A 15,872-nucleotide genomic window follows, 5' to 3' on the forward strand; every position below is an offset into this window, starting at 1 on the left:
ACTTTAATTGATGAAGATGCTATCGTTGACTGGTTTTGTAGATTAGAAACTTGGTGATCACTCGATATTTGTTGTTCTTTCAAATTCTTTTTCAACGACTTCCCTAAATGAACGTCAGCGCAACGTTAATAAAGACTGTTTGGTAAAAAAAGCCACAGCCTTCCACGTGACGCAAACCTCAGCTTTCCCGCCACAGCTTTTGCTACATTCTCTCCCTCAGCTACACACCTTGCTGGGAAGGAATACACGTACAGGGATTGCTTTCTTCCTATAAACTCAGCCAAGCCACAGTTTGTTGATTTCGAAGTTACTAACGTTATATAAACGTGTTTTTAAACATAGAACTCTGTTCCCATCCATCTGAGACACGTAAACGCTTGAAACGAAGACTCTCCTTGTTCAGTACCAAAATAGAAACGACAAACGGAAGTTAGTTACTTTATAAAATAGAGCGATCTCCCCAATAATTCCAGACTTCAACTTGAACAACTTAAAGCGACTTTTCCGAAATAGTTCAAGACTTCAAAATGTCACGACTTTCTACTTGTTTGATTTCTGTGCTGTGCCTACTGGTAATTCTCACAGGACGAATTTCAGGACTTTTGTGCCGACCGCCACCACAAACTTATCCATCAGATCCAGCTGATAGTTTTTATCAGGGTAAGTTCTGCCGTTGATATATCAGAAGATGGTCCACCGGACTGAAGAAATTGTGTTTGGGGCAAGGGAACCAGAAATGTACGAAAGTAATGTATAGTTTATATCGGTTCCGTGGCAAATATTATTGCTTCGATATCTTTGAAAACTGAAATTGACAGGATGCAAAAACCCAGATGATGGACGGAAGATTTTGTTGAAGGATGAAATACACTTCAGCCTACAAAGCTAAAATTTACTAAATGCACGAGTCTTTACGAATTCCTTCAATTCCCATGTTTGTTTATTATCAAGTAGACCTCGTGGCCCGGGTCAATTCCAGACGTAATATCTTAAATCAGTTACATGTTAAGAACGGCTACTGCATTACCTATGCTTGGTTGAGATTGCTCTTTAATTAGAAATGTAGGTTGGAAAATTGCATTTGGTAAAGTAATGCAAAGAGGAAAGAGAAATTAGTAACATGTACAGTGGTATTTATGTCAATGGGCTTCCCTAAAGATGTGTTCTTTGTACGTGTCAATTCCAGTTATAGAGTTGAATACTTCCAAATTGAATTCTTGTTTAACCTTAATTTCAGCTTTTCAAGCTGTCCCTTCAACCAGTGTGACTGCCGATAAATTCATGGCGAGTTTCTTAGGCATCGGTTACTCGAGGATTACTAAGAGAAGCAATTCGAAAGAGGATATCGTTGCCGTTATCGACGGCTCAGGATCAATCGGCCGGTGCGAATTTGATAAAGGGAAAATGGCACTTGTAAACGTGATGGGGAAAATGAATAATCACATGTTTGACACCAAATATGCAGCTGTTACGTATTCTTCTTCCGCCAAAGCGAACTTCAAGTTCTCGCCGCGTAGTACAGCGGCCAGCAAAATTAAAAACATTGTCTACCCAGGAGGGTCGACCAACACTGAGGCTGGACTTGCAGAAGCCAAGAAGTTGCTGTTTGAGGACCCTTTGTCAGGTACAATGTTAGTTAACAGTCGGGAGGCAATTAATGCAATGTACGACGTGTATATCTCAGTTCCCTAACTTTCTCTTCTGCGAAGACTCTAAAAACCACTTCCGCGAGTGGGCTCATCGTTTAATGAATGGTACTTATATCATAGTGGTCAAGAAATTCAAACATGGGAAATTCCGTTTCCTTCACCCTTTTTTGTGAAGCTAAACAAAATCAAAGCAGTAGAATACTCCAATTCAGTGAACGTTTTAAATTTGGCTATTTTGTGCTAATGACTGGCACATGAATATATTACGTGAATGAAACCTACGGAAATAACTCATGAGAATGACCCGATGAAAGGGTTGTCATATATCCCCGCCACAGCGTAGAGGTTTATCCTTCTTTCACTTCTAAAACAAACTTTACAATTTCCGATCACCATAAGCTTCTGACCCCATGTACTGTAGCCACCAACATTCGCTCTGATCTCTTAAGATTTGACTGTTATCACTATATCCTGAATAGACTACCTCGAAACAAGCTTGAAATACAGAGCATACATGTTCCTGATTAAAACTATAAGAAAATTCTTGAACGTGATTAACTATCACTGAGCCTGGTTTGGGCATTAGTGGGATAGTGTAAGTGTCATGCCTATAATTGGATAGTATCATACTATGATACTATCACGACGCGTTCTGTCCACTTACACAAGCGTATGATACGCTTCATGCTTGTGTAAGTGGACAGAACGCGTCGTGAGCGCGCGCCGTTGTCGCTAATCTCGCCGAGTTAATTGCTACTTTTTACGACACGTTTAGCCGATGGATTGTTGGGTTTCTAAAATATTGCCATGGTTTTGATTAATAAGTAACAGGACTTTGTGGCGTCCAATTCTGCCTTCAATCATACTTGCAGTTATCAAAGCAGACTCCAGCTTCGATCGTATTTCTCCGACTCTGTTAATCACTTGTATGATTAATAATGGTAATTGAACTGAGTGGAGTGCAATTTGGGCTGAAATCATACGCGTGGTTTCAAAATTAAACAAGCGCGCAGCGCGAGTTCGATTTGAAACCACAAGTATGATTTCTGACCAAAATTGCACGACACAAGGTTCAATTACCACTTTATTACATCCATTTTTAAATCACTCAAATACAGGACTTGGTCAATTCAAATATTTTACTGATGCAGTACTGAGCCGGTTTTTAAATAAAAAGCAAAACCGGAAACGCTTTCATATCTTATTTTGCATGCAAAACAGAACGACTTTGACGTCGTGTGTCAAAAACTCAGTCAAGCGTAAAATGTGCGATTTAAAGCAAAAATGGTGCGATTTGTAAAAAAATCGCACCAATTAGAGCCAATCAGATTACAGGGACCACCAGTCATTTCAAAATGGATGCAATAAAAGACCGAATTGACTCCACTCGGACCTATTACCATTACTAAATCTTTAAATTCTTCTATCAATCCTAGGTCATCGTCGTGGTTCTAAGAAGGTAGTTCTTCTTATCACTGACGGTCAGTCAGATGACAAGGACTTAACCATATCCATGGCTAAGAAACTCAAGAGCGAAGGGGCAACTATTTATGTGGTTGCTGTGGGATCTTACATAAACGGAATAGACGAAATGGTCAAGGTAGCTAGCGACCCATATCAACATATTTTTCGAGTGAAAACTGTGGGTCAATTTTATGAAGTCACTAGGCTAATTTTACAGAAGCGTTTTCCTAAGCGAGCTCTCGGTCCCTATAATCCACCGTGCAGCTTCGGAAAGTGAGGTGGAGTTTATGGGCGACCTTCCCTCAAAGTTCCCCAGGCTTTCGTGTTTTCGATTTTAAAGGCTATTCGTTGAATAAGAATGTCTTGATTGATTTATGCTCTGAAATTTTTTTATCACGTAAAATTGTTTGGACGGCGCGCAATGCATTTTGCACAATGCATACCGAGCCCTAAAAAGTTTTAACATGGCAAAATTTATTGTACTCTTTAAGAAGGTTAGAGAAAATATTTTTTTGGATTATTTGTAAGGGTCCAGAGCTCTACGAAATTAAACTGTGTATCATTGCTGAATAGATTAACCTAAATTAAACTTTGACGTTAACGTTACTAATTAAGTTATATGCAAACAGTCTACTGAATAACACAAAACTACCCCATTGTAGAAATTAAGAGGAAATAAAGATGGCCACCCATCCTTTCAGAGGCTCCGTATGTTTCAGAAAGCGCGCTATGACTACAATCTTCCATTCTCGATGTCATTCCTCGTTTCTTTCTTTTTAAAAACGTTCATTTGAACCCCAAACTTCGAATTTGTCGCAGCACCCAGGGTCAGTTTGCGGGAAAAATATAATCTATGGTTTTCTTACCTGAGAATGATCTGAACTGTAGGCGAAGGGCTAGTGTCGTACGTGTCTCACCCCTCTTGCTAGCCTCTGCTCTCTAGGAAAACGTGGCCCAACTTGCGTCAATTCTGTGACGAGTCCACTGTTTGTCGCTGAGCATCCATTTTTTTATCGACAGGGAAAGGGAAATTGAGAGAAGCTGCAAATAAATCACAGAAAAATATATTTTATGACATTGCTCGACCAAGTCATCATTACTTTGCCAAAGAACAGCTTAAATTAAAAAGATTTTGATTGTAAGAAAGTTTTAGATAAAGGCCTTGCAAGATTTGAGAAACGATGTGCTGGGGTAAGTCTCTTTTCTCAGATTTATCAACATAAGTGCACAAGGGTTAAACATCAGCATACATAAGATTAACAGACCATGCGTTCTTATTTTGCCTGTTTTTGAACTCTGAATAACTTCAAAAGTAGCAGTTGGAGACGATACCGCTATGATAAATAAAATAAAATAATCACTTGGTGGCAATTTACCGGATTGTTCAAAGTTTGGCCTTTTTGGAGCCCAAGACACGGTCAATGAATTCCACCTTTAGCGCGTGATCAGAGTGGACCTTACTCAGACAGGATTTCTCGGTGTCAAAATTTTGACCCAAATTGCATCTCATCGTCTTTGCGTTAACGTAAATTGAAGGCGATGAAACAGGTCTCGACGCAACGTGATTCTTTCTATTTCTATTACTGTTTTCCTTTTGTAAAGGTCACCGCTGTCATGCAAAGAAGATTGTTTTCCTTGTCACAGGTGGTCTGTTACAACCACAGCAAAGAAGAACTCATGCCAGAGCACTCAAAGACAGTGAGGCGGAGATTTTCGAGAACGGTATAGGACATTTCGATTACAGAGAGACGAAATGGTGCTATTAACCTCCTTCCCAGCTGATCAGCATAATTTTTACAATTAAAAATGTCAGTGGTCCCTATAATGTAGCCAAGCTACTTCCGACAAATGAGTCGTCCACACAGATGGCAAAGTTGAACCTCCTTGTAGTTAGAGGAGATGATGGTATTCATGCTTCGTAATTTGTACTGGAATGTTGCTGCGGACTGAAAACTTATTTTTGCTATGATATGTATCTTTAGTAAGTGAATAGTACCCCTAATTACAACAATTCCCGCCTCAAAAGATAAGAAAGCGTGACGAGTTTTGATTCATGTCTACTGAGCACGCGGATATAAAAAATCTAACCCACCTGACGTGTCTGATTGATAAACTGTTAAGACAAGAAGACCCCAGTTCGAAATACTTCAATCTTAGGCCCTTTCATATACCTATAGGAAAACCTTTCCCTGATCCTTCGCGCACTTCAAGCCATGAAATATCTTGAAACCTAAGTCTCTTGAAGCCTGGCATATTCGGCGCGCAGAAGTCTCCCGCACGGCCAACAATCCTCGCCTCCCAAGTGGCCGCCGAATCGTGCTCATCTCGGTTTTAGAGCAGCTATTCTTTGGGTTGTCACGCAACGATTACGAGAAGCGGCTGCTAACATTGTCAGGGCAAATTTCACTAGCTTACGTACTTTCTGTGACAAAAAGGTCAGTTTGTCTGAGAAAATTTCATTAGCAGTGTTATTCATTCAAAATTCAAGCGAAATATTTAGCGAAATATTTTGGGCGCCCATTGCCCTCCAAAGGGCGCGTTCCGGAGTTCGAATTCTTTGATTCATCGGAAATAGAACGACTGCAAAAATAGCGTCTTCTACTTTCGCCTCCTATAGGAGGCAGTAGCCACAAAAATTGATCTTTTTAGCTGTCACAGTATTGATTCGCACCGACGAAGGGCTAACGACCGAAGCGTCAGCTTCCGACTCTTTTAAAGGTGGCCCATTCACATCATCAACTCAGTTAATAAAACCTAGTTATCTTAAAGCAGCGATTTTGTCTCTTAGAAGACAGTGGTCCTCTAGAATATTCCTCTCAGGATTGTTCATTTTTCCCATTAGATGTAAAAGCGACGTTGATTAGATTTTGGTAAGATTGTATGGGGCAAAAACGGTTGTAAAACTAGTAAAAATTAAAATGTAGTCTTGCAGTGCTTTGTGTGTATTTGTACCTAACGGTCGACTTTTAATCATTTCCCGTCATATTATTTTTTTGTTTGCTTTCATAATTACATATAAAAGTTATAGTCAGTATTATTTCGGCTCTTTATCTCTCTTAGAGGGGGGGGGGGGGGGGGGGTGAATAGGGGTATGCAAATCCGCCGCTCTGCTGCGATTTGATAACCAAATCCGTCAATCCGTTAAAAAATATTGTTAAATCCGAATCCGTTCGCTACTTGTCTCGTAAAAAGGTGGAAAACGCACCTTGAGCTGTTGTGTGTTAGCTAGGCAATGGCCTTCCCATGGAGCGAATCGCAATTGGTGGGGTACAGTGTCATGGAAAGGGGCGCGAACACAGCAGACGTCCCAGTGCGTTACTCAGAAAACAACGCATTTCTGACGATCGTTCAGATCCACGATCCGAACTTCCTCACAAACAAAATCCAAAATCCGAACCTAAAAAATCGACGAAATCGCGAACCGTTGCAACTTCTGGATCCGCAAATCCGTTAAAATTTTGCTCGAAATCCGAAATCCGGGCAAAATAATTCTCGGAATCCGCCGATCCGTTAGCCTATTCACCCCCCTCCTCTTAGTCTTCTCTAAATCGATATCGACCAGACGTGATATCTGTTACTGCGCATTCTAAAGCGCTTATCCGAGATCATGGTAACCTTCATTACCACAAACCCTAGTTACGTCACCAGTGTGTTGAATTAGGTTGTTTGTTGCTGTAGATCAGATCTTAGTTTAAACGATATCTGGATCTAATTACAATAAAACAATCAGACTACTTTACGACCCATGTATCTTAGTCATTTTCTAAATCGGCTTCCCTGTTGCTGAAGGTCAAAGAAGTTAAAAAAAAAAACATTAGTCACGCAGCAAGGGCATTGCTTAACAAAGAAAATATGGAAGAGTTCCACACATTTCATGTGGTTGTGAAATCTATTTTACACGTTTTAGCTAAATTCAGATACTCCATCGCGCTCGGTCGTTGAAGTTCTACTTAACATATTTAAGCAACGAAATCCAGTGGGGAAGTACAAGAGAGGATATCTTCGTTTTCGAAAAACGGATCGAGTTTGCGCCTCAAGATCGAACGTGACAGAGAGACAGGTTCCAGTCTGGCTTTCCTGTCTAGTTGGAGCTTTTTTCAAAAATAGTTTGGCACATGCTTAGTTTTCTTGACAGTATTTTCGTTTCTATTTATTTATATTTTTTGTTTACTAAGCTGTGTTATGGAAGTGTGGGTAATGGGAGGCTCCCTGGAAAAAGCGGCGTAGCTGTGAAAATTAGGACTTTTGATAAAGAACAGCGCTTGAACCGTAACTTTAATTGATGAAGATGCTATCGTTGACTGGTTTTGTAGATTAGAAACTTGGTGATCAGGTGATATTTGTTGTTCTTTCAAATTCTTTTCCAACGACTTCCCTAAATCAACGTCAGCGCAACGTTAATAAAGACTGTTTGGTAAAAAAAGCTACAGCCTCCCACGTGACGCAAACCTCAGCTTTCCCGCCACAGCCTTTGCTACATTCTCTCCCTCAGCTACACACCTTGCTGGGAAGGAATACACGTACAGGGATTGCTTTCTGCCTATAAAATCAGCCAAGCCGTCATAACCAGCTAAGTCTTCAAAGAACAAAGATATCTTCAGACAATTGACGGTAATCTCTTCGCGAAAAACTATTCCAACAATGGCTCCGTTTATGTGAACGATCCTTCGCAGTAAAGCACATTTGAGCAATAGTGAAAATCAGACCTGAAAAAAATTTCAGGCCTGTACGGGATTCGAACCACTGACCTCTGCGATACTAGTGCAGCGCTCTACCAATTGAGCTAACAAGCCAACTGGGAGCAGGCCATCAAATTAATTCGACATAAACCCGTAGATGATAAATCAAACAACAACAAACATATGAAACATATGTATGAACTGCGGTTATGAGACGTATATGTGAACGATCCTTCGCAGTAAAGCACTTTACTGCGAAGGATCGTTCACATATACGTCTCATAACCGCAGTTCATACATATGTTTCATATGTTTGTTGTTGTTTGATTTATCATCTACGGGTTTATGTCGAATTAATTTGATGGCCTGCTCCCAGTTGGCTTGTTAGCTCAATTGGTAGAGCGCTGCACTAGTATCGCAGAGGTCAGTGGTTCGAATCCCGTACAGGCCTGAAATTTTTTTCAGGTCTGATTTTCACTATTGCTCAAATAGTGCTTTACTGCGAAGGATCGTTCACATATACGTCTCACAACCGCAGTTCATACATATGTTTCATATGTTTGTTGTTGAATGGCTCCGTTGTTTTACCGATTGACGATGATCGTCATCCTTGCCTTTCTAACTTGGCAGGAACCCATTTGGTTCAGACCAGCTCTAAAACGTTATCAACGGTATTATCATTGTAAGTATAAAGGCACTTAGGTCAATTGATTTAATCGCCAAGTTTAACTCATAGTCAAATTGTTCGCAGTTCATAAATGCCCGTATTTCAGTATCAATCAATCAATCAATCAATCATATCCTTTATTTACACACGATGAGGGTTAAAGCTGGGGGCTTGTGGGGTCGTGGGAATATGATTACAATAACAATAAGAATAGTGTCCCTTAAAATCACTCTACAAAATAAACAGTAAGAATAATAAAAATGATTTACATTATTTATCTACAAGTAAATTGACTACAGGGTTTAAAACATAAAAATAGTTAAAAGTATTTAAAATCTTGGTAGTTCCTGGGTAGTGACTGGACTGACTGTGCGCTAAAATCGAGATCCTTAAAATAAGAGTCCTTCTTCACTTTGCGATAAAAAACTGAAAACTGGTCTGTGAAATGTTTCGAGACAGCGTTCCAGAGTATAGCGCCTCTATAGCTTATGGAGTTTATAAGAAAGTGCGAGTTAAAATACGTGACAATTATATTATTACTCCTTCGAAAATTTTATGTGGTGCATGGTTTGTTTGTTAGTATGACAGAGCCGTAAGTGCTTCACCTATAAACAAGCTATGGAGTAGTTTAATTAATCGAAGTTTATAATAGAGGGTTAAAGTATTCCAGTTCGAATGTCGGTAAACTTCCTCAGTAAGCATATCTCGGGGCAAGTTGTATATAATTCTAGCCGCCCTACGGTGAAGTACTTCTAGCAATTGTAGAAGCTCTGCATTAGGGCAGGCGCCCCAGACGACTAGTCCGTAATGTAATGTAATGTAATGTAATCTTAATTTAAACACGATCAATTCATCAGCCCATAAAAATACTTATCGCATATGCTAAGATATTTAAAATCAAAACTACATACTATAACACTAAAGCTGTTTTCCGTGAATGCCGTGCGTTAGACTTAAAGAATGTCATTGATCTTACGTTTAAATAACCCCAGAGACTCTGTGTTCCTTATATCGCGTGGTGGACTGTTCGATAATGTGGCGCCATTGTAGCTAAAGCTTTTTCTCTAATAATTAGTGCGCGGTACTGAAACATTGAGCTTATTTTCAGAGTCCCTGAGGTCATAAGCAGAGTCACGCCGCGTAAACTTTGAATATAGATACCTTGGAGCTAGCCCGTGCAGACATCTAAACATCATGGTGGCTTTGTGGATTTCCTGCTGGCGTGCAAGATTTTTCCACTCTAAAAACTCGAGTAGATCAGTTGCATCAGCATCATAGTTAGAGAATGTCAACACACGGACTGCTCTATTCTGCAATTTCTGCAGTTTGTCTCGTAGCGTTTTTTCACAGCGACCCCAAACAATGTCACAGTAATCAAAGTGAGGTTTTACTAAAGCTTGGTAAATGAGATGTAAGGTTGATGCTGGTATCAGGTGCCTAATTTGCTTTAGGGCCCCGATACCAGAGGCGATCTTTTTCGTTAGTTTTGCGATGTGACTATGCCAATCGAGTTTATCGTCTATTATTACACCAAGCGATTTTGTAGCTGTAACCTGGCTCACTTGAGTATTCATCACCAGCCACAAGTAAACGGAAGTTCAAATATTCGAAAAGGCTGGTTGCTATGGAGTGACGTCATAAACCGGCTAAGTGTCTATTATCGCCTTGACAGCTTGTTTTTGTAAACGCTCACAGTAATCTGAGTAATTGCTTGATTTTGTACTATATCTCTACTCCTGCTGGGCACAATGATGCCTGTTCTTTTTTAGGGGCTGGATCGGCCTATCGACATTTCGAGATTGGATTTCATATTATATGCGTCGGACGAGTGCAGTTATGGATTCCTTCGAACTTCGAAGGGTTGAATTGTTGCACTCTCCTTCTACAGATGAGGCAAGGCAATGGTTTGTTTTAAATTTCAAGATATGTGGCGTAAGATATGTGGTCGAGTGCAGTTATGGATTCCTTCGAACTTTGAAGGGTTGAATTGTTGCACTCTCCTTCTACAGATGAGGCAAGGCAATGGTTTGTTTTAAATTTCAAGATATGTGGCGTAAGAGTGAGGAAGTTTCTCTCAAGTAGCCCGTTAGTGGCACATTTTCCAAGCGAGTTTTGCATGGTCCAGCTTTCGGATTTGAAAATTGGCGGGAGCTTGGATGGCCGATATGTTCACAACAATGAAGTGGCCATCGCCTCTCTATTTGGAGTTTTTTCTACCATCCTCCGACAGAAATTCAAAGAAGGAGAAGAGGCGAAACATCGTTGGATCGAAAAAATGTGAGAGTATTCAGTCTCTGCCTCGACCCTATTAGTATGAATTCGGTTTTAGTCATGTTCAACGTGAGTTTGTTCGCTTGTAGCCAGTGGAAGATGTTTTCTAGGTCTTTATTTAGACAAAACTGAACGTTCTCAAGATTGCTTCCCGCATATGTGAGGTGCATGTCATCGGCATACATTCTCGGTTTACAATTTGATAAGCTCTTTGGAAGATCGTTGATATATAATAAGAACAATAATGGATCGAGGATGGTCCCTTGAGGGACGCCGCAAGTCAATGAGTAGCTATTGGATAGCGACCCGTTCACAGAGCATTTTTGTGTTCGGTTTTCCAAATATGACTGAAACCATCTGAAAGATTTGCCATGTATACCATAATAGTTTAGTTTCGATAGAAGGATTTGATGATCAACAGCGTCAAAAGCTTTTTTCAAACCTAGAAAAATGACTCCATTGATTTTCTCGTTATCAATATTATATGCACACGAATCTGTCGCTTCCAACAAAGCTGTTACATTTGAATGATTAGCACGAAACCCTGATTGGTTTTGACATAGAATATCGTGCTCTTCCAAATAGGCATATAACTGTTCATAAACTATCCTTTCAAACACCTTCGCCATTATTGAAATCACCGATATTGGGCGGTAATTGTTAGCATCACCGCGCTCACCCTGTTTATAAAGAGGGGTAATCCTTGCATATTTCCAGTCGTCTAGGAACGTCCCTTGGCTAATAGATTGATTAAAAATATTACATATCGGCACACAGATAAGATCAGCACATTCCCTGATAAACCTAGCAGATATTTTGTCAAGGGCCGTATAGAACTAATGGTAGTATTATCTTGAAGTATAAATCCAATCGGGCGTTTCTGTTGAAGAACGAACTCCTTTTCAATAGGCAAAGTTTGTTTACAAAATTTTTTTTACATTAGTAAGGTGGTGGTTCCATGAAAGTCTCTCATCGATAGTAACACCCAAAAGACGAGAGTGTTTCACCCACTCGATCCGATCCTCCCCAGTTGTCACCGAATTTAGTGGCCCGATGTGCGGTTTCCTCATCAACAGCATAGCTTCAAACTTATTGTATTGCTCTTGAGATATTACATTTAAACTATCAAGGAATTTTTAAAAGCTAAAACGAACGAGATTTGGCTATCAGAGCAGATAAACTAAGATAAGGAGAACTCTTTGTTTTATCTGACGTTGAAAGATCACTGCATAATCGAAGGGGTAGAATGATTTCGAATTTTCATCTGGATAAACTGAACCTATTTTTATGGCGGAATAACCACAGTCGATTGGTTTTTTTTTTTCGCAAGAAAAACGCTGGTTTAGCTGCTCATAAAATCTTTATCGAGTACATAACTATGCCTGTGTAAAACTCAAATTTCTCTATGACCGCAATGTGTTTGATGGGCGAAAGGAGAACTTTCCCCAAAAACATATACTCTGTAAAAATACGGTACAAACTTGACTTGCTTAGGATTTCGATTCAAGTTAGTACACGTGAACGTATTTCGACTGTGTAAAGGTTAGGTGGCAGTGAAGCATCTGTTAGTTTACTTGTGGAGAGCATGTTAATGATTAAATAGCTTTTATTCATTCCTATACTCTTATGTTCTTTTTTAGCTTTTCAACATGTTCCGACGAAAAATGAGAACGCAACTAAACTGGTGATCAATACCCCTCTCGATCTTGTCTCAGATTGGACGGAACAAGAGGCAGGTCTCACAGGAAGATATCGTGGTGATTCTGGATCGTTCAGGCTCGATTGGGGACTGCAACTACGAAAAAGGAAAGCAAGCCTTGAAGAACATGCTTGACATTGCGTCAGAAGTAGGATATGACAAGAGATACGCGGCAGTTACATTTGCAAGTACTGCCACGACCGATTTCAATTTCGTTGTTAATCCGGAGGCAGGAATTAACATAAAGAACCTTCCCCATATCCCAGGATCAACTAACACTCAGGCTGCGTTGGCAGAAGCAAAAAGAGTTTTTGAAGATCCCTCTTCAGGTATGTACAAATTTACTTTCGATCGGAAGTTTTAATTTTAAACAGGGAATATTAACATTGTTTAGTTTTCGTGTTAGTTTTAAACTCAAAAATAAAACAGGTGTACAGGTGTTAGGGTTTGTTACTCCTCAAAACTGTATTTGAAATTCCGCTCGTTCATTTGACGTGTTTCGTTTTCGTCACAAGTCACACAGTGTATAGGTCCAGAGAGTTTCTCTTAGGACACTTACAATTACAACTGAAAAGAAAGTGACAACGTTGATGATGTATAGACCAAAACAGTAAAAAAAAAGCAAAAAAAAAAAAAAAAACAGGAATGAGAACTTGTCTCATACTTTACTGTTGTGTTTCAACTAGTGTCGTTCCCGGCCCTTCGTCATTCGCTCCGACGAAGGTCTAGCTAACGCTCGAAACGTCAGCTTTTATAATCGTAACGGTGGCCAATTTACCATTTCAACTTTGTTGATTTATCCAAATTATTTCGTTACCCCACCGACACAACCCCAAACAGTTTCTTTAGAAACTATCAGTCTTTATTATTAGTCAATTAGTCTTAGATGATATCAGGGGATTCATTTTATTGGTTTTTTTCAGCTCGTCCTGTTTCGAGTGACAAAGCAAATGCAAAGAGACTCGAAGAAAATTTCGTAAAAACTAAATCTCAGCAGCCTCCAATTGGTGCTGGATTTCGGAGTTTATTCCAAAGACCTTCTCCAAGAGAGGCTCACGATGTTGTTGTTCTCATGGATGGCTCAGAAAAAGTTGGATATTGTGAATTCTAGAAGGCAAAGAAGGCGCTTCGTTAGCTATTAGTTGTGAAAAACATCTACGTTGACCTCAAGTATTCAGCGATCACATTCTCGGACTCAGCCACTGTGAACAGTCAATTTTTTGGCGGGATATTTCGCAGCCAGTGAGATGAATAGAATCACTCACCCAGGAGGGGGAACTAACACTCATGCTGCGTTGGTGAAAGCCATGCAACTATTTGAAGATCGCTTGGCAGGTAAATTTTCCTACTCATATCGTAATTAATATTACTTCCCTTTCGTATGAGAATGAGACTGAAAAAAGGGGAAAATATAAGAAATAATACTAGCCCTTTAGGATATTACATCCTGTTAATAAGTTGCATAAATGGCTGTGAAATGTAATGAAACCTTCTCAGCTCCGGAATTTTTGAGAAGAGATTCAGCATTAGGAATAATCAAGTCAAGTAATCCTAGGTTACGCATATGTATTCCATAAATGGTAATGTATTCCATAAATGGTAATGCTGCATAACGAAATCGTCAGCCTTTGTCCAAACTACGCATAATGTATTCTCAATCAAGAAGTTTTACATGAAACTCACAAGGGTGATTTATATTCCTTCGTTCACCCCTAAATTAATTTGGGTTTTGTTCCATGTCTTTTAGGCGGACTTCTTGATCCAGACAAGAAGATAGTTTTCCTCGTCACATATGAAACATCCGATTCCCCCTCTGACACCATAGCAAAGACCAAAGAATCAAAGAAAAGTGGTGTAGAAATTTACGTTGTCGGCGTTGGTCGCTACTTTAATGGAATAGCAGAGATAATGGAGGTGGCTTCTAGTCCACCGGAAAAGTATTTTTACGTGGCTTCTGACCTTTGGGATATGGTGAAGCAAATTGTAAAGGATATCGCTCCTAACTTGTTGAATGGTATGAATGCTGCGACTGATCTTCCTTGCTAAGTCAGAAGGAGGGTATAGACCCTCCTTAAGTTTCAAACTTAGTTTTTAAGGAAAAATTTATTGTTTGAAAAAGTTTCCCTGAATTATATGAAAATTTTCTCTACTCGGTAGTTTCGTCAAAATTTATCTGAAAAAAGCTTAAACTTTGCAAAATTGAAAACACACTCCGACTATTTAGATTCTTCAATTTTCCGCTACAGGCCATCTTTGCACTTCCTTTTTCATACGGCTGCTCCTATCATCATCATCATCATCATCATCATCGTCACTGAATAATACCGCTTGTGCTCCTAAGTTCCCCAAGGGATGGCATGGATAATATTGGCGATCATAACTCAAGAATTGACATAAGATCCAAAATTGATACACTCAGTGAAAATCACATTTTCAAAATAGCACTACTAGTTTCAAATTTTCCGCAAACTTTCTGCTTTGTATATTTTTCAACGAAGCTTACAGAATATTTTCAAATATTAATCACGCATCTTGTTTAGCAAAAGAGGTCTTCCATCATAGAATGGGTTTTTGTTGCAATTTTAGTGGTTATAGCTATATGCATCAACTGACTTTTCGATAAATTTGTATTTGTTAAGTAAGAAGACACAATTTTTAATAAAATCTTGCTTGTATTATCGGCTTTGCCTTGTACGAATTTTGAGTATCTTGTTACATCAACTGTAGGTCAACTAGTAATTTGTGTCATTAAAAAAAAGAAAAAACATTAAAAAAAGAGGGAGGGCTTATGGCTGGCTTTTTGCCAAACGGGGGTGGGGTAGGATGACTTACCCTTTTCTCTCTGATTCATTTGGAAAAATCTTTGAAGTAAACCAACCGACTTTTGATCAGTAATTTTTCATGTAAAATTTCTCCTGTATCATAAAGATCGAGATTTACTTCAGCAGTGCTCAGTCATAGTATGAAATTAATGGCTGGGTATGGACGCACCTCTAATACATACATGACACGAATGCCTTAGACTTGTCTTATGATTTTGGCAGCCTGGACTTTCTTGAGATTATGCAAAGTCTGCCACCCAATGTCTCTGTGTCGGGTTTTTTCAGTGTCTCAGGAAATGTGTTTTAGTCCTGCATTTATCTAAACGGGACAATATGACGATTTGGAAATTTGATCGCTCCGAGAGCTCGGCCGATAAGGTACTAACCTGTCTCCCTTGGCTCGACATTTTCACACAATCACGTACACCCTATCCTGCAAAGGTAACATCGTACGATTCCATTTTCCACGTGCTAAATTGTCAAAATCTCTCTATTATTTTCATATTAATTGAATGCTTACAAGGAAAACGAAAATTTGATGATGTTTCCTCGTTATTGTACAGTTGACAAAATCACAATGTCTGTTAAAGAATTAGATCAATATACCTAACGATTTCTAAA

General features: G+C 39.4%; 1 protein-coding gene and 1 pseudogene across 2 annotated transcripts; both read left to right on the forward strand.

Moving 5' to 3' along the window:
• The first annotated feature begins 443 nt into the window (after nucleotides 1-443).
• LOC148741653 (von Willebrand factor A domain-containing protein 2-like) lies at nucleotides 444-3,807 on the forward strand. The gene is made up of 3 exons (XM_088743888.1): nucleotides 444-660; nucleotides 1,238-1,624; nucleotides 3,086-3,807. The coding sequence occupies exons 1-3, from the start codon at nucleotides 528-530 to the stop codon at nucleotides 3,388-3,390; spliced, it is 825 nt and encodes a 274-aa protein (XP_088600014.1). The 5' UTR covers nucleotides 444-527; the 3' UTR covers nucleotides 3,391-3,807.
• Nucleotides 3,808-9,828: 6,021 nt separating this feature from the next.
• On the forward strand, nucleotides 9,829-15,112 carry LOC148741654 (collagen alpha-1(XII) chain-like; annotated as a pseudogene). Its single transcript, XR_015994910.1, has 4 exons — nucleotides 9,829-10,736; nucleotides 12,371-12,758; nucleotides 13,353-13,764; nucleotides 14,177-15,112. The product of XR_015994910.1 is annotated as a collagen alpha-1(XII) chain-like (transcript).
• The last annotated feature ends 760 nt before the right edge of the window (nucleotides 15,113-15,872 follow it).

This window comes from Stylophora pistillata, chromosome 1 (assembly GCF_964205215.1).
Source record: "Stylophora pistillata chromosome 1, jaStyPist1.2, whole genome shotgun sequence".
NCBI lineage: Eukaryota > Metazoa > Cnidaria > Anthozoa > Scleractinia > Pocilloporidae > Stylophora > Stylophora pistillata.